At 46.3% G+C, this 19,199-nt stretch overlaps 1 protein-coding gene and 1 long non-coding RNA gene across 10 annotated transcripts in view; both read left to right on the forward strand.

Moving 5' to 3' along the window:
- Positions 1-19,199, forward strand: part of LOC140385765 (KH domain-containing, RNA-binding, signal transduction-associated protein 3-like) — a 260,916-nt gene that overhangs the window by 213,370 nt on the left and 28,347 nt on the right. For all 9 annotated transcript variants that reach the window (XR_011933463.1, XM_072468259.1, XM_072468258.1 and 6 more), the window contains one exon: positions 13,593-13,651. Coding sequence is in view for 8 of the 9 variants with exons in the window: in XM_072468259.1 (XP_072324360.1) it covers positions 13,593-13,651 (59 nt within the window). In the remaining variant the exon portion in view is untranslated. The remainder of the gene's footprint in view (positions 1-13,592; positions 13,652-19,199) is intronic.
- Positions 13,665-19,046, forward strand: LOC140385766 (uncharacterized). The gene is made up of 3 exons (XR_011933464.1): positions 13,665-14,209; positions 14,612-14,724; positions 14,863-19,046. It is a non-coding gene; the product is annotated as an uncharacterized lncRNA (long non-coding RNA).

The following is a 19,199-nucleotide window of genomic DNA, read 5'->3' on the forward strand; positions in this document are numbered from 1 at the left end:
TAAAAACAAAAGATGCTGGAAATCCTCAACATCTACTATTTCTACAGATGGCTTCAAAGCTAGCACCTCATAGCACTTGTGCACATAACTCACACTAAGTACGGAGAGCTCTACTCCAGGGAATTTAAGAAAATTAGTTGGATTCACTGGATGAAGCACTATTGAGCTGGTGTCTGCTGGCTGCAGGGTTATTTCAGGGTTACCGGGCGGCATGTGGCACAGTGGTTAGCACTGCTGTCTACGGCGCTGAGGACTCTGGTTCGAATCCCAGCCCTGGACCACTGTCCGTGTGGAGTTTGCACATTCTCCTCGTGTCTGCGTGGGTTTCACCCCCACAACCCAATGATGTGCAGGTTCGGTGGGTTGGCCATGCTAAACTGCCCCTTAATTAGAAAAAAAATAATTGGGTACTCCAAATTTATTTTTAAAAAATTATGGTTATTGAGATCTTTCACTGGAAAGCAGGGGCGAAATTCTCCCCCAACGGCGGGATGTCCACCGACTGGCGCCAAAGCCGGCGCCAATCAGACGGGCATCGCGCCGGCCCAAAGGTGCGGAAGGCTCCGCATCTTTGGCGGCCTAGCCCCAACATTGAGGGGCTAGGCCGACGCCGGAGGGATTTCCGCCCCGCCAGCTGGCGGAAATGGCGTTTGTTTCCCCGCCAGCTGGTGCGGAAATGCGGCGCATGCGCGGGAGCGTCAGCGGCCGCTGTCAGTTTCCCAGCGCATGCGCGGGAGCGTCAGCGGCCGCTGTCAGTTTCCCGCGCATGCGCAGTGGGGAGAGTCTCTTCCGCCTCCGCCATGGTGGAGGCCGTAGCGGAGGCGGAAGGGAAAGAGTGCCCCCACGGCACAGGCCCGCCCGCGGATCGGTGGGCCCCGATCGCGGGCCAGGCCACCGTGGGGGCACCCCCCCGGGGTCAGATCGCCCCGCGCGCCCCCCCCCCCCAGGACCCCGGAGCCCGCCCACGCTGCCTGGTCCCGCCGGTAAATACCAGGTTTGATTTACGTCGGCGGGACAGGCAAGTCCTGGGCGGGACTTCGGCCCATCCGGGCCGGAGAATCCAGCGGGGGGTCCCGCCAACCGGCGCGGCCCGATTCCCGCCCCCGCCCAATCTCCGGGAGCAGAGACTTCGGCGGGGGCGGGATTCACGGCGGCCAACGGCCATTCTCCGACCCGGCGGGGGGTCGGAGAATGACGCCCCAGGTTAGTAGATACGTTAAATATGAACATGTAGTTCCACCAAATTCCAAATCCATTCATATTTGAAGTGTTATCATAGAAGAGGAATTAAGTTGAGCAGTTTCTAAGTTTAACCTACATCTTTTGGTTGTGTGGAGGGCATCATAAAGTTGTAGCAGAAACCTGGTTCTTGAAAATAATGCGTTAAAGTTGACCATTGCATTGCCCTAAATCTGACAAGTTTTACTGATCATGAGAAAAAAGAAAACAGTGTAAAGCTTTTTTAAAAACTAATGAATTGAGCTCTATTCTTGTGGTGGGAAGGGATATTTATATCTGAAACAAAAGTAAATCATTGTGTATATATCCATCCAACAATATTATTACTTTTATGAAAAAAATGTAGAAGCTTAAATTGCCGTCAGTATTTCCTAATGGCAGAATTAGAATTCAGAAAAGCTTCATTTTCATTTTTACTGGTATTTTTTAAAAGGCTAATTATAGTTTGCTTGGCAGTAGCAGCGAGATGGGAGATTTTTTCTTTGATCCTTTGTTTTTATTTGGCACCACAGACATCTAAATGAAATGTTGGAAAACATTACTGACAAGATTGACAAAATTTGGAATGGGTTCAGCTGCAGCAGGCCTCCAGGCGTTATGATATACCTCCAATAAATTAGACACTGAATTGAATGATGTTTATTGTCAGTTCAAACCTCTCTTGTAAAAATCTACCAAAACTACAAAATGTTGCCTTCATGTAAAACTTCAATATAGCTTTCCTTTTGATGTAAGATTTTGTCTGTGTACCATCCATGTATGCAAACAGCGAATTTGACCATTTCCTGCTTTTCTCCCCCCCCCCCCCCCCCCCCCCCCCGATAAATGCAATATGCACGGATAATTTACAGGCTAACATATTAATATTTACCATGACTGGATTTACAGAGTTTATTGGAACTTGATACCAGATTTGACAATGTAGCTCAGGACGACTGGAATATATATTCAGATTGGGAGAGCATTGAATGTTGCAAGTTGCCTAATATGCATTTTTTCCCTTGTCCAGTAATTAAGCAATCTCTGACTGGTATATCATTATTTTCTAATTTATGACTCAACCTGGGAAATTGTAGATCCAATATAAATCCTGTGTATGGCTTATAAGCTACTGGAACATGTTTTCCACCAAAGAATTGACCCTCTGATTCAATGATATCCAAAGAACAAGTGAGATTCTTGGCCTAATCACAATTGCTGCAACCAAGTTTTGTCTTCTGCAGTGCTCACAAGGCAGCATTCCAAATTAACTCCAAAAACTTGTGCAGCTTCTGGAGTCCTGTCATCGGCCTATGATACAGTCTGGATTAAAGGACTGATTCTGACACTCACAAAGATCATCTCTCCTTCAAAATACTATCCCTGCTTTGGATGAGTCTGCGGAATGGGCAGCTATGTGTCCATTTGGGTGATCAAGTCAACTTCCCAGTTTCCTCAACAGCGTTCTGCCACAAAGCTCAATACTCATAGATATTCTTTAGTGTCTGCGCAAGAGACATGCCACCAATGAAGATTTGCAGAAGTAGATGACATTCCCTTGGCAATGCAAGAGGCAACCTTCCAATGATACCAAGCTAATCTTAAACGGGGATCTAAACACCATACAGGAAGCTCAGACCAAACATCCATAAAAGAACAATCACTTCTTTCTATCATAGAAAAATGCAGAGTGTACCCTGAAAGTGAGCCTCTGCAGCAGTACTGTGCCACATAGCCCCATAGGTTCACCGCAGCCCTCTGGAAAGTCTAGCAAATTGTGGAAAATATTGCCTCTTTGTCTCCTAGGACCTCAACAACTGCTCAGAGTTGCACCCACTGACTTAATCTGACGATGCATTTTCAAGCCTGATGAAGCTCGAGAAGTCTAATTTGAGTTCACAGAATTTTTTTAATTATTCATTTACGGGGTGTGATAGCCGCTGGTTAGGCCAGCATTTATTCCCCATCCCTAGTTGCCCTTCAGAATGTGGTGGTGGTGTGTTGCCTTCTGAACCGCTGCAGTCTTTGAGGTGTAGGTACACCCACTGTGCTGTTAGGGATGGAGTTCCACGATGTTACCCCAGTGACAGTGAAGGAATGGCAATATATTTCCAAGTCAGGGTGGTGAGTAATTTGGAGGAGAATCTCCAACTGGTGGGGTTCCCAGGTATCTGCTGCTCTTGCCCTTCAGGATGGTAGTGGTCATAGGTTTGGAATATAGTGTCTAAGGAACCTTGGTGAGTTACTGCAGTGCTTCTTGAGATGGTACACATGGCTGCCACTATTCGTCGGTGGTGGAGGGTTTGAATGTTTGCGGAAGGGGGAGCAATCAAGCGGGCTGCTTTGCCCTAGGTAGTGTCAAGCTTCTGGAGTGTTGTTGGAGCTGCACTCATTCAGGCAAGTGGAGAGTATTCCATTACACTTCTGACTTGTACCTTTATAGGTGGTGGACATGCTTTGGGGAGTCGGGAGTCGAGCTGCTCGCCGTAGGATTCCTTACCTTTGACCTGCCCTGGTAGCCACAGAATTAACATAGCTAGTCCAGTTCAGTTTGTGATCAATATTAACCCCAGGATGATGATTGCGGAGGACTCAACAATGGTAATGCCATTGAATGTCATGGGGCGGTGGTTCGATCCTCTTGTAGGAGATGGTCATTGCCTGGCACTTGTGTAGTGCAAATGTAACTTGTCAGCCCAAGCTTAGATATTATCCAGGTCTTGCTGCATTTTGGTCATGGACTGCTTCATTATCTGAGGAGTCATGAAGGGTGCTGAACATTGTGCGGTCATCCATAAACACCCACAACCACTGACCTTATGTTGGAAGGGAGATCATTGACGAAGCAGCTAAAAATGGTTGGGAATCCCTGAGGAACTCCTGCAGTGGTGTCCTGGAGCTGAGATGGTTGACCTCCAACCATCACAACTATCTTACTTTGTGCCAGGTATGACTCCAACCAGCGGAGAGTTTTCCCCCCGATTCCTATTGACGCCAGTTTAGCTAGGGCTCCTTGATGCTATACTCGGTCAAACATTGCCTTGATGTCATGGACAGTCACTCTCCCCTCGCCTCTAGCATTCAGGTCTTTTGTCCGTGTTTGAACCAAGGCTGTAATGAGGTCAGGAGCTGAATGACCCTGGGAGAACCCAAACTGAGCGTCCGTGAGGTTATAAGAACATTAGAACTAGGAGCAGGAGTAGGCCATCTGGCCCATCGAGCCTGCTCCGCCATTCAATGAGATCATGGCTGAGCTTTTGTGGACGCATCTCCACTTTCCAGCCCGAACACCATAACCCTTTATTCCTTTATTCTTCAAAAAACTTATCTTTCTTTACCTTGAAAACAAATAATGAAGGAGCCTCAACTACTTCACTGGACAGGGAATTCCACAGATTCACAACCCGTTGGGTGAAGAAGTTCCTCCTAAGCTCAGTCCTAAATCTACTTCCACTTATTTTGAGACTATGCCCCCTAGTTCTGCTTTCACCCGCCAGTTGAAACAACCTCCCCACATCTATCCTATCTTTCCCTTTATAATTTTATATGTTTCAATAAGATCACCCCTCCCCCCGCCCGCATCCTTCTAAATTCCGACGAGTACAGCCCCAGTCTACTCAACCTCTCCTCGTAATCCAACCCCCTCAACTCTGGAATTCACTTAGTGAATCTCCTCTGCACACCTTCCAGCGCCAGTGCGTCCTTTCTCAGGTAAGGAGACCAAAGCTAAACGCAATACACCAGGTGTGGCCTCACTGACACCTTATACAGTTGCAGCATAACTTCCCTCGTCTTAAACCATCTCTCTAGCAATGAAGGACAATACTCCATTCATCTTCTTAATTACCTGTTGCACCTATAAACCAACTTTTTGCGACTCATGCACTAGGACACCCAGGTCCCTCTGCACAGCAGCATGTTTTAATATTTTATTGCTGAGCAAGTGCCGCTTGATAGCACTGTTGATGGCTCCTTCCATCTCTTTGTTGAAGATGAAGAGTAGATTGATAGGGCGGTAATTGGCCAGGTTGAATTTGCCTGTTTCTTGCGTACAGGACACACCTGGGCAATTTTCCACATTGTCGGGTAGATGCAAATGTTGTAGCTGTACTGGAACAGCTTGGTTGGGGAGGTGGTAAGTTCTGGAGCACAAGTCATCAGTACTATCGCCGGAATATTGTCAGGGCCCGTAGCCTAACATTATCCTGTGCCTTCAGCCGTTTCTTGATATCCCATGGAGTGAATCGTATTGCCTGAAGCCTGACATCTGTGATACTGGGGATCTCCGGAGGAGACCGAAATGGGTCATCCACTCTGCACTTCTGGCTGAAGATTGCAGCTCAGAATGGCTCAGCCTTGTCTTCTGCGCATATATGCTGGGCTCCTCCGTCATTGACGATGGGAATATTTGTGGAGCCTCCTCTCCAGTTAGTTGTTTAATTGTCCATCACCATTCACGGCTGGATGTAGCAGGACTGCAGAGCTTAGATCTGATGTGTTTGTTGTGGAATCGCTTAGTTCTGCCTATTACTTGCTGCTTATGCTGTTTGGCACACAAGTGGTCTTGTGTTGGAGCTTCAACAGGTTGACACCTCATTTTTCGGTATGGCTGATGTTGCTCCTGGCGGAGAGAAGTTTCAAACAACAGAGAAACTAACATCAGAGGGTAAACTGCGGCAGATGTAGATGTGGGGGGAGGGGGAGGGGTAAGGAACAGTGGATAAGATGGGGGATGGAAGCAAAGGGGAGACAGGGTAAGGAAAGTTGGATAAGGTGGGGGGGGGCCTTTCACACCTTTTGTTCTCTCTGGGGACTGCCATTAGCACTCTTTCCCCTTGGTTTCTGTGGCTATTAGCACCCCGGTTCCATGGGTTTCTGTGGCTATGACTCATTCTCACTCCACGGTATAAATATTTCCTACTTTCTCTGTCTTTTAGCTTTGACAAAGGGTCATCTGGACTCGAAACGTTAGCTCTTTTCTCTCCCTACAGATGCTGCCAGACCTGCTGAGATTTTCCAGCATTTTCTCTTTGGTTGCTCCTGGCATGCTCTCCTGCACTTTTCTTTGAACCAGGGTTGATTGGTGGTAATGGTAGAGTGGGAGATATGCCTGACCATGAGGTTGCAGATTGGTGTTTGAATACCACGGAATACAATTCTGTTGATGGCCTCATGGATGCCCAGTCTTGAGTTGCTAGATCTGTTTGAAATCTATCCCATTTGACACGGTGGTAGTGCCACAACACACGATGGAGGGTATCCTCAATGTGAAGATAGGACTTTATCTCCACAAGGACTATGTGGTGGTCACTTCTACCGATACTGTCATGGTCAGATGCATTTGCAGCAGGTAAGTTGGTGAGGATGAGGTCAAGTTTGTTTTTCCCTCTTGTTGGTTCTCTCACCACCTGCTGCAATCCCAGTCTAGCAGCTATGTCCTTTAGGACCCGGCCAGCTCGGTCTGTGGTAGTACTACCAAGCCACTCTTGGTGATGATCATTGAAGTCCCTCACCCAGAGCATATTCTGTGCCCTTGCCACCCTCTGTGCTTCCTCAGAATGGTGTTCAACATGGAGGAGTACTGATTCAACAGCTGATTTCATAGAAATAGCTGATGGTGGCCAGTAAGTGGTAATCAGCAGGTTTCCTTGCCTATGTTTAATCTGAAGCCATGAGACTTCATGGGGTCCAGAGTGGATGTTGAGGACTCCCAGGGCAACTCCCCCTAAAGGACTTTAGTGAACCAGGTGGGTTTTTACGACAATCGACAATGACTTCATGGTCATCATTATACTTTTAATTCCAGAATTTGTTTATTGAGTTTAAATTCAATCACCTGCCATGGGGTGCGAACCCAGGACCCCAGATCGTTATCCTGGGTCTCTGGATTACTGGTGGCAATCCAATGGTGATTGCCACTCCTTAGAAGAATGCCACCATCTCCCCTACAAATAAAACACCCCATGAAATACCAGGGGCAAAATTCTCCCCCCAACGGCGCGATGTCCACCGACTGGCGCCAAAAACGGCGCCAATCAGACGGGCATCGCGCCGGCCCAAAGGTGCGGAATGCTCCGCATCTTTGGGGGCCGAGCCCCAACATTGAGGGGCTAGGCCGGCGCCGGAGGGATTTCCGCCCCGCCAGCTGGCGGAAATGGCGTTTGTTGCCCCGCCAGCTAGCGGAAATGGCGTTTGTTGCCCCGCCAGCTGGCGCGGAAATGCAGCGCATGCGCAGGAGCGTCAGCGGCCGCCGACAGTTTCCCGCGCATGCGCAGTGGGGAGAGTCACGTCCTCCTCCGCCATGGTGGAGACCGTGGCGGAGGCGGAAGGGAAAGAGTGCCCCCACGGCACAGGCCCGCCCGCGGATCGGTGGGCCCCGATCGCGGGCCATGCCACCGTGGGGGCACCCCCCCCCCCCCCCCCCCCCCGGGATCAGATCGCCCCGCGCCCCCCCCCCCCCCCCCCCCCCCCCCCCCCCCGGAGCCCGCCCACGCTGCCTGGTCCCGCCGGTAAATACCATCTTTGATTTACGCCGGCGGGACAGGCAATTTCTGGGCGGGACTTTGGTCCATCCGGGCCGGAGAATTGAGCGGGGGGTCCCGCCAACCGGCGCGGCCCGATTCCCGCCCCCGCCCAATCTCCGGAACTGGAGACTTCGGCGGGGGCGGGATTCATGGTGGCAAACGGCCATTCTCCGACCCGGCGGGGGGTCGGAGAATGACGCCCCTGATGAGAGATTTCTGATTTCAATCTTCTGAGAACCAATTCTAAACTGCATTCTCTCAAAACATGTCTGATGAGGATACTTGATGAGCAAATGAGAAATTACGATTTCTTCAGTATCCGACTAATCATCCAAGAAAAATCATGGAACATATAATGACTCACTGCTCAATTCAGAAGTCTGAAGGAAGTATCACCACGATACACGTACACAACTGACCCAATTATTTGGCTCAACCACTGATGAGCTCCACATTTCCTTTTTTGAATTAATATCGTCGTTTTAAAATTTACAATTTGATCTAAATCTGATTGGCTGCATACTATATATTTAAGCTGTACTGAGGACTATCTGGACTCCATTGATAACCTCACCAGATGCTTAAATGCAAGACAGACTGTCAGCCAGTCACCTCATGTCGGTGACAGTGAAGAATTGTACATTACTGTTTGAGCTTGTCAGTGGTTTTGACAGCTGCCAAGGGCGAGCAAAACATGTTAACAACTTAACAGCTGCAGAAAGAGTGACCACATTTTAATAATAAAGTTGGTTATAGTGTACCAGGGAATTCAAATAGCAGGTTGATTGAAAGGCTCTGCCTCCAGTCTCCTTTAGGTCATCCTGAATATTCCAGCTTCACAATATAATGCAGTGTTGAATAATGGATAACCTGTGAGTTCTTCGTTTTCTTTTGTGTGCGATGCTTAGGAGTGTTACCAGTTCATAGTGGAATCTGGAGTTTCATCAGGACCTGAACACGTTAACTGTATATTTATACAGGTGTAGAATTTCCAGGGGTGAGGAATTGCAGGCTACTTACGGCAGAAGTTTTTTTCATGACTGAGCTAATCCACATTATAAATCAGCCATGATTGAATGGTGGAGTGGACTCGATGGGCCGAATGGCCTTACTTCCGCTCCTATGTCTTGTGTCTCTACTGGTAGAGTGCACCAGTATTTTGTTGACAATTGCCGGCAAAAAGTGCCTTTTTTTTGGTTGGGTGGGGGGGGGGGGGGGTGAGACAAAGGAAACATTCCTTTTCATCGGGCTAATGGGTGTTACCTACAACAGTCTGCTAGAACCGCCTGTTAGATTTTCCTGAGTACAGCTAGCAAATACTAAGCTTATAAACCATGTTGGTATGAGGAGAGTTGAAGGTCTCGATTTTAACCACCTGCCACTCACTGAAATTTCTGTTGTCCTGCAGAGCCCTACTTCCACAGGCTGCCCCCACAGTTTTCCCTTTTGTGTCCTGCCATGCTAAATTTCTATTCTTATCTGTCAGTTTACAGTCAGTGGTTGTCCAGGTGTTGGGCAGAAGTTTTTTAATGCCCTGCCGTTCAATTTAGCAGGACCTCTGCTCGCCAGCTGTGCTGGGTTCTTTGCCCACTCATGGCAAAGAGGAGCATACTTGTAAAAGTAAAATGCTGTGGAAAACTGCACATCTGAAATAAAAGCAGAAAATGTCGGCAGTAGTCAGCAGGTCAGGGAGCATTTGTGGAGAGGGAAAGAGACTTGATTCTTCTGAGGAGTGGCAATCACCATTGGAATGCCACTCCCAGTTATATAGATACCCAGGAATTAGATATGTTTTTTTCCAGTCTAACATTTCCTGGGTAACTACACTGGTTGGTGAGTCGGAACCCTCTCGAGTCTCCAACTTGGAGACTTTTTCAGAGAGTTCCGAATGCCGAGTGATTGCCCATCAGAAGTTGAAACTTGCCCATCGGAAGTTGAAACTTCCCAGTTAAGTTCTGTAGAGTCCTTTGTTGGGATTTCTGAGGGTTTCCCCCAGCGCATCTTTTGGGGTACAACTTCTGGAGACCAGAAGATCAGGGTCAACGGTTCAGAACGTCTGATGAACAGGCATCGATCTGAAATGTCAACTCACAGATACTACCTAACCTATTGAGTATTTACAACTCCAGCATTTTCTGCTTTTATCCCTCACCGATCCCGCCCTCCAATGAAAATCAAGGCACAAGGATTCTTCACAAAATGAACTGAATAGTGTTACAATCCCAGTTGGTGTTATAACTGGACGGCAAGATCCCAGAATGGAACCCTGGCTCAAAAGAATGTAACTTAAGTTTTTATTAAACATGGAGGAGCAGGCACAGGACGACTAATTAGTTTTAACAGCAAGAAAAAATATTAAATGTGAAAAATTGGATTATGATACAATGTGGCTTTACTCCCCCCTTAGCTTAACAATTACACACAACTTTTAAGATTAACATTATAGAGTACATCTTAAGCTACAATGGTCTCATTAACACACACAGATCCTTTTAAGCACTCAAGATGACTGTGGTAAGACACACTCCTCTCTGAACCCAAGTGAATGTGAATTTCTCCTCAAAATCCCCCGTGAGCCACCTTTTCTCGCTGAACTCTGGTTTCCACGCAAGTGATTTCATTCTCTGCTCTCAAAAGTCACACTTCCAAATCTTTTTAATTATACTTTCCCTCTGCTGCTGATATCAATGTTTTGTTTTCATGTTTTGTCCCCTTCCTTCAGATTTCCTTCGTTTTGAGGGCTTTTACACAAGCTCCCATGATCCAGCCACTGAGTTCCACGATTATTTCAAATAATGTCTCCCAATCTGTAGTAATATCTCCCAAACTTTATCATTACGACAGATATCTTTCTGGCCTCTCACGATCCTATGCCTTTTCACCTCTCTGTGACTTTACTGAACAGTAATCTGTTCTGGTTCCCAGTTTTCTCTTTTCCGTTAACTCCAGACTTATTGGAAACTTCTCTTCATTTCTCTAGTTTCCTTAACTAAAGACTTTAGATTTCCAGCATTTGTTTTCTTAACCGTTACTCTATAGTATGGCTTTTCTTCTCGCAAGGCTGAGAGAGATGTTCCATCTTTAGCCTTTTAAAACCAATCCTTCTAACAGAACTGTAAGAGCTGCCTTCTCTCTCACTACTTATGTCCCAACAGCAGTCAAATTAGCTAACCTAAACTTCTCTACCTTACACGGCCCCAGTTGCTAAGCAAATACTGCTGGTTTATTTACTCTTCACACAAAGCCCTCTCTAAGCACAATGGAATTGAAACCAGACCTTTGCCCAGCATGAATCTAACTATAGGTTTTACTCTTCCAAGCATAGAAACGTTAAATTAAACCCTCATAAAACTATATCTTATTTCTAATGTTTACCAGTACTACTGTGAATTCCTTCAAACTACCTTTATTTTCCTAACCGATAGACAGACTTTCCTAATTCCAAACTTTCTCAAGCCTTTCCACCATTCCACATCTGAGAAGCCAGACAAATAACCTGCTCCAGTTTTTAAAAAATGTGCTGTTCTGCAGTTAGACAGGTGGCTTTGTTAACTTTCTCCACAGATACTGCCAAACTTGCCGAGTTTGTCCAGCATTTTCTGTTTTTGTGTGGCTATGATTGTTTCCACTTTTTTGTATTTTCCCCTTATTATCATCCAATGAGAAAGCTTTGAGCTCTATATCCCTGTCTCCTGTTGTGTTCATGAAAAAAAAGATAAATAATTTGGCACTATTTCTTTGGCGTATTCAATTTGCTTCAGGTCTTGAGTGAAGAAATAGAATAATGTAATTTCGCAGTGGCAAATGCATTACAGCTTTGCAAGATACCAAACTGTTTGAGGTCAAAATAAGAACAGTTTATGGAAGCCTGAGAGTCATGTGTCTGTCAGGAGTTCTTTTATAGAACTGTTCAAATATATCCTGGTTCTGATTTTTGAATTAAGGAATTTTGCCAACCTCTTTTCCGACTTTCAAAAGAAATCTATCAAATGTAGTTACAAAATAATCACGGTCACAACAATAGATTATATATTGATTAAAGTTTGTTTAAGTATTCTGATTAAATTAAACCTTCATAATAATTGTGGACATTCAAAGCTCAAATTATTTTTATTATAGTGTAACACTTTGGGGGTAATGGGTACTTCTTGCCCCATTCATTAAGATTGTGGGCTGGATTCTTCCGCCACAAGATCGCCACGGGCGAGACGCAGACAGTGGAAAAGTCCATTGACCTCGAGCGGGATTCTCCAGTCGCCGGGCGGGCGTGGTTGAAGAATCCCGTCCAAATTTTTTTCACCAGTTCTAGGTGCTCCATCTGACAAACTAAAACAAGTATAACATTTTGTGAGGCTGCAGTTATAGAATAGATTTGAGCATGTTGATCAACGCACCAAGTTTGCTGTTCTCCTGGTTTGATTTTCTTTTAAAGATAAAAACATGGAATTACAAAAAGCCATTTGCCTAGAAATCCAACAGGACATGCAATATGGGTGCAATTCTCCCATTGGGAGACAAAGTCCAGACGCTGGAGTGAAAACTGGAGTGTTTCACTCCGGCATCGGAGGCCGCTCCCAACCCCTTATTCTCCCGCCCCCGAGGGGCTAGGAGCGGCGCCGCGTCATTTACGCGCGCCGGACCTTGGCGCCGCGTAAATGACGTCACCCGCGCATGCGCGGTTGCCGTCCTCCCCACAAGAAGATGTCGGATGGATCTTGCAGGGCGGCGGAGGAAGGGAGGTCCTCCTTCAGAGAGGCCGGCCCGCCGATCGGTGGGCACCGATCGCGGGCCAGACCCCTTTTGAGGCCCCCCCCCGTGCAGGAACCCCCCTCTCTCTCTCTTTCCCCCCCCCCTTTCCCCCACACAGGCCACCCCCCCCCCCCCAGCGTTCCCGCGCTGTTCCCGCCGGCAGCGACCAGGTGTGGCCGGCGCCGGCGGGAACCTGTCGTGTTAGGCAGGCCACTCGGCCCATCCAGGCCGGAGAATCGCCGCTTGCCTGTTACAAACGGAAAGCGCCGTTTCTCACCGCGCCGGCTTGGGGGGGTGGGAGAATCGCATGCAGGTGTCGGGGCGGCGTGGCGGGACCCGCGCGGCGCCCCGGCGTGGGGGGGGGAGAATTCTGCTCTCTGTCTTTTGTTCCTCTTGTTGCACCTTGCATACAAAATGATCAGGGGGTTGGATAGGGTGGACAGTGAGAGCCTTCTCCCGCGGATGGATATGGCTGGCACGAGGGGACATAACTTTAAACTGAGGGGTAATAGATATAGGACAGAGGTCAGAGGTAGGTTCTTTACGCAAAGAGTAGTGAGGCCGTGGAATGCCCTACCTGCTACAGTAGTGAACTCGCCAACATTGAGGGCATTTAAAAGTTTATTGGATAAACATATGGATGATAATGGCATAGTGTAGGTTAGATGGCTTTTGTTTCGGTGCAACATCGTGGGCCGAAGGGCCTGTACTGCGCTGTATTGTTCTATGTTCTATGTTGACTATGTAACTCTCTCTGCCCTGTCCAGATAATATTCCATCCTTCGCAGAGTCTTAATGTTCCATAGAGTATAGATAATACTTGCTCCTATCAATACCAGTATAGCTCCTTTTGGAACAAATTAATCATACTCATTTTAACCGCTTTTGCTTGTTTCAAAGAAATTTGAAGTTCATATGGAACTGTGATAGATTTCTACGAAAAATGTAAGCTGAGTGATGTTGCCAACCATTTTCTGTTTAACTATTTGGACATTTCATGAAAATATGAAGTACACATTGTAACTGATGCCTGGGCAAAATTACTATGACCTCACCTTGCGTTGTCTGAATACTTGTCTGACTCTTCACTCTCTTTTACAGCGCATCTGATTACTACGATTATGGCCATGGAACCAGTCAGGAGACGTATGAACCATATGGTGAGTAGTGCTTGATTTGTGATGCAACTTTATTAACTTGAGACTCCCAAATAGTTTTTGTAGCAAATTATTCAATGTAGTTTAGTTTTTACTAGATGAAAAATGAGAAATTTTCATTAACTGTTTCATGTAAAAGGATATTACTTAAAAACTATAGTACAGAAACTGGCCATTTGACCCAACTAGTCAATGCCAGTGTTTATGTACCAGATAATGCTCTTGAATGAAAATGAATGAAAACCCCATGTGTTGTCAGTTTCCAATGGAGCTCCCAATGCTTATTTAAAATGGATTCTTAAAGCAAAATTCTATGCCTTGCTTTCATTTTACATGAAATATTATGGTAGGTCAAATGAGTCTGTTATTACTTTTCACCCTTTGAGTTCCTGATGGAGAAAGTCAAGCCAAGGGGAGACGGCATTATTCTCCAGCAGCTGTAGGAGCATCTTATGACCATTATTAAGTAGTGATGGCTGACCAGGATAGTGCGAGTGGCATCACCCTAGGACCTGTGGTCATGTAAAAATAACGTTTGATGACCTCGATAGAGCAGCAAGGGTGAGTACAGCTGTTCATCTCTGAAATTCACTCCACATCACTTCTATCATACCCTCACCTGATAGTTTCAACAGTCCCTCCACTCCATCACCTAATTCAATATAAAGTGACAAGGACACACTGCAGCAATTGCCTTTCCCACCCCAAGTGCACCCACCTCTTTGCCTTCCACTTCACACATGACCATTCACTCCTAGCACATATATAACCATTAACTAGTCCCAATAGGCCTCCTATATAATCCACTCACTTGGTTTTAAATTCATTACCCCCCCCCCCCCATCTATGTTCCATGTTGCTTTTTCTCCATCTTTTAGCACAAGCACTGTGTTCATAAGCTCTACATTTCTTTATTTACCTCCTCAACAACCATTCACTAACTCTCACCCTCTCTTTCAGCAGGAGAAGACAATGCATTATTCTAGTGACCGGGCCAACATTGGGACTTGGGTGAAGAGCTCAAGCAAGAAGTCATGATGAACAGTGACCTGCTTATGAACATTGAGTAAGGCAAGGTTAGTGACTTACCCGAGTACGGTATTTGCATATTATTTGTAACTCTTCATTCACCTCAGCAAGCTGAATTTACAAAAGTATAGATGTCCAACTTCTATTTTCCATCCTAACCCTTGCTCTTTTTCTCTTTACTATAGGTCCTTTTCAACAACAAGTCTCTTGAAAAAGACATGTCTGTGGAAGATAATCGTCCTGAATATGCAATATCATGTGCTATATCCCTCAGCTTCCAGATTTGGAACCTTATTTTGATTAGATAGCAAAGCAGAGAGATATACACAGTGAAACTACGTTAGGAATACAGGTGCAAAGATGACCCAGAAGCCATCTCACTGGAGTGAAATGAAAAATGAAAATCGCTTATTGTCACAAGTAGACTTCAAATGAAGTTACTGTGAAAAGCCCCTAGTCGCCACATTCCGGCGCCTGTTCGGGGAGGCTGTTACGGGAATTGAACCGTGCTGCTGGCCTACGTTGGTCTGCTTTCAAAGCCAGCGAATTAGCCCTGTGCTAAACAGCCCCTAGAGTGTGATGTCTTGTCTCTGCTCTGCTAAGTAGGATAGAGACGAGGACTTCAAGGGCTGTATGAGATTTTGGAAGACCTCATGGCTGCATTCCTCTTAAAGCCTGGGGTGGCATCTCATAGGACATCAGTAATCTGCAGTCCATGCTATGTAGTGTGAAACCTGCAGACTCTCAAAGGGAATCAGTGTCACCAGCCTATATGCAGCTTTGGTTACATGAAGGCTTTGGAATCTACCTTGGAGAGACAGACTGATTGGAACAGATACGGGCTTTCAAAAGTGAGGAGCCCCACAGAGTAATAATGGCAGGATGGGAGAATTTCATTTTTCCTCCTGTAGCACCCTTCTTTTGAGTCACAAGTTTACGAGTTCAAGTCTCACTTGAAGTTCGTAAAATCTTACCCCAGACTGCCCACGTACACACCTATTTCCATTTTAATCGTTGCAAATGTCAAAACTTATGGACAACCCACTCTGAGGAAGCTTGGGCATAATTATAATATTTAAATTAGGCTCTTCTATTACTTTTGGCAGTGATTATGTGAATTGAAATTAATTTCTGCTGCATGGGGCTCCCGTGTTCTGGAAACTCATCAGTGAAACGGCAACATGATGGAATGGCAATTTAGATGGATGGTTAAAGTGAGGAGTCCTCGCGAATGAAGTCTCTGTTCACTTAACTGTTTTCTCAGTTTCTCTGGGGAAGCAGTTTGGTGATAGAGCTTGTTGGGAGAGACTTTTGTACAGCTTGGAGACATCTGCATGGATGGCGTGCAGAGACAAAATCAAAATGGAAGATGAAAATCTGAAAGCAACATGCTGGGTATACTCAGAAATCTGATAGTAATAAAGTTACATTTCAAGTCAATGATTTTACCAGTAATGGAAAAATGTTTAAGTAAAGAGGCAGTGAAAGAAAGGGGAAGAATAAAAGGGATGATCTGTGATAAGGTGGATGGCAATAAAGATTGATAGATAGGTGATGGTACAAGGCATAAGGAGATGATAATAGGACAAGTAAAGAAACAAAAGATGAGTCTAGAGGAGGTGTAAATGGGAGAAACATATTGGTTGGTATCTTCCTCACCTAAAGCTAAGTCCGCATCCACAGCAGCAGCAGTGGTGTGCTCTGGAGGGAGTCACAGGTGGACATCTGAGAGAGAAGCAGTGGAGGGTTTGAGTTTGCAGGAAGCATGACCCACATAACTGGGTCTCGAGGCAAAGCTCCGCTTTCTAGATCTCTCTGAAAAGGAGTGCTTCTGAAAGCTGGAATTGTCATGTCAGGAGGTCACAGACACGGCAGCATCCTGCACGAACTTGATCTGGTAACCTCACATTACCACTGAGCAAATCCCCATTGCTCTCAAAACATTTTGCCCCTGGCTCCTTCCACATTGTTACTGGAGCCATAGGCTTGGATTTTAACAGAGATGGGTTGACCTGGGTACCCTTTAAAAATGAAGGGTGGGTCCTGTTCCCCAAATTCCCGAGCTGTCTCATTTTGGGAGTGCTTTTATGGTATGGGCTGCTTCCTGTCAGAAGGCTGCAAGCAGCACTCCTGCCCTGCATTGCGGAGATAGGTGTCTCCTGTCCCTCTGCAACTTGCATGGAGTCGGGCCAGGTTTTTAAAGAGTCGTGGCTCATGGCCCCTTAGAGACGTTGTCAATCCAGGTGTGCATAAGGGGATCTTTTTAAAAAGTAGGTTCAAAAGGCCTTCCTATGCCAGATTCTGCTCTCCCACCCACCCTCCCAAGATCTTCATGCCCCTCTGCCCTTTTACCCTATGCCAAGTTCTGGCACTTTGCATGCCCATTGACCCTTAAGCGTACATAATGAGGCTTGGCTGAGAGCCCAGATGTCTATTAGAAAAACAGACACCTACTCCTCAGAGGAAATGTTTTTTGATTGACAAGTCAGGCTCTCTGATCTCAGTGATCAATTTCACTATGTTGACCTAAGTAAAGTGATTTCAAATGTTTGTGGTTTTTGAAACTTCAAAGGGCCTGGATGAATTACACTTACTAGCTTGCTTCCTAGACTTTTTATTCAAAGGAGAAATTTAGCAATGGATTACAATTTTTTTCAAAGCAGTTTACTTTACAGATTCCACTTTACACTGGCGTTCAGTGGTGCTAGAAGTATCAATGGGCATAGCACTGCCAGAGATTGACATGGGAGCATGAGGGGACATAGAGGATGGGTACTAGGCAGAGTCTGAGGATGCAGGGGCAGGAGGTGGCATGGATGGAGCATGGGGAATATTTAGAGGCTGTGAGAGTTGTGAGCCTTGTTTTTTTTTCACTGGGGCAAATGTCCTACAGCACCGACGCACGCTGTTCAAAAGGCCCGGCCACTGTGGCTGTGTACGCACTTCTTCCCGTGTTGGCTGGCCCCACTCCAGCTCACACCCAGCCCCTAGCAATGAAGATACTGCCTTAACTGGGCACTTTCTCCTGATGGGAGAGGACTGAGCCAGGAATTATCCTGACTCCCTCTACCTCAAGGATGAAACTCCAGACCAAAATGAGAGTCTCGCAGTCAGCAGCACATAAATTAATAAAACAGATAACAATGAATAGTTTGCCGGGACTGGAGGTATGTAAACATCCCCTGTGATGACAATAACTAGAGATTTTGATTTTGCCTCTCTGGCTGGCTTCCCATAGGTCAGGATGCCATCAGTTGAACATGTGGCAATCTTAGCACCAGCAAATTGATCAGAAGCACTCAACAATCACAAAGGAATGCAATGTTCAACTGGTGTAACCTCAAGAAAAGGTTTTTTACAGGCTCGGATAGATTCTCTAGCAGCTCACATGGAATAAAAACATAGAATTCCTATAGTGCAGAAGGAGGCCATTCAGCCCATCAAGTCTGCACCGACCCTCTGAAAGAGAACTAGTAGCTAGGTGCACTCCCCCACCCTATCCTTGTAACCCCATCTAACCTGTACCCTTTGAACGCTAAGAAGAAATTTAGCACGGCCGATCCACCTAACCACATCTTTGGACTGTGGGAGGAAACAGAGTACCTGGAGTAAACCCACGCTAACATGGGGAGAAAGTGTAAACTCCACACAATCACCCAAGGCCGGAATTGAACCTGGGTCTCTAGCGCTGTGAGACAGCAGTGCTAACCACTGTGCCACCCATGATGCTTTCATACTAGTGCACTGCAACTTTCACAGCCTGTTGTTACCTGGAACCAGCCTTGAAGAATTGCTGCTCAGTGATGAAGGAAACCCACTTCAAAGCTGACTAATGATATCTCGGAGAAATCCCACCAATGACCACCAAAAATACTGCCGCATGAGGTCATATGACAACCAAATGTTGTCACAAGCAAATCATTAACCCGCAAAATGCACTTCAGGTGTACTGACTGGTCTGGAACTGCTGTTCAGTACTTCTTAGCAAGAGTCATACAGTGACTTCCATGGTGGCTCTCTGGTGAGCAGTCATACACGTGGTTACTCCCACCAGGGCACTTTGTTTTTGGCCCTTTTCACCCGTTTTGTGGGTGATGTTTGGAAAGAAACTTTCCCCAGGGAAAGGGTTGGCCCACTGAAGGATAGGCAAGGGAATCTATGTGTGGAGCCAGAGGAAATGGGCGAGGTACTAAATGAATACTTTGCATCAGTATTCACCAAAGGGAAGAAATTGGTAGATGTTGAGTCTGGAGAAGGGTGTGTAGATAGCCTGGGTCACATTGAGATCCAAAAAGACGAGCTGTTGGGTGTCTTAAAAAATATTAAGGTAGATAAGTCCCCAGGGCCTGATGGGATCTACCCCAGAATACTGAAGGAGGCTGGAGAGGAAATTGCTGAGGCCTTGACAGAAATCTTTGGATCCTCGCTGTCTTCAGGGGATGTCCCGGAGGACTGGAGAATAGCCAATGTTGTTCCTCTGTTTAAGAAGGGTAGCAAGGATAATCCAGGGAACTACAGACCG

The sequence above is a fragment of the Scyliorhinus torazame genome, chromosome 11, assembly GCF_047496885.1.
Source record: "Scyliorhinus torazame isolate Kashiwa2021f chromosome 11, sScyTor2.1, whole genome shotgun sequence".
NCBI classification, from domain to species: Eukaryota; Metazoa; Chordata; class Chondrichthyes; order Carcharhiniformes; family Scyliorhinidae; genus Scyliorhinus; species Scyliorhinus torazame.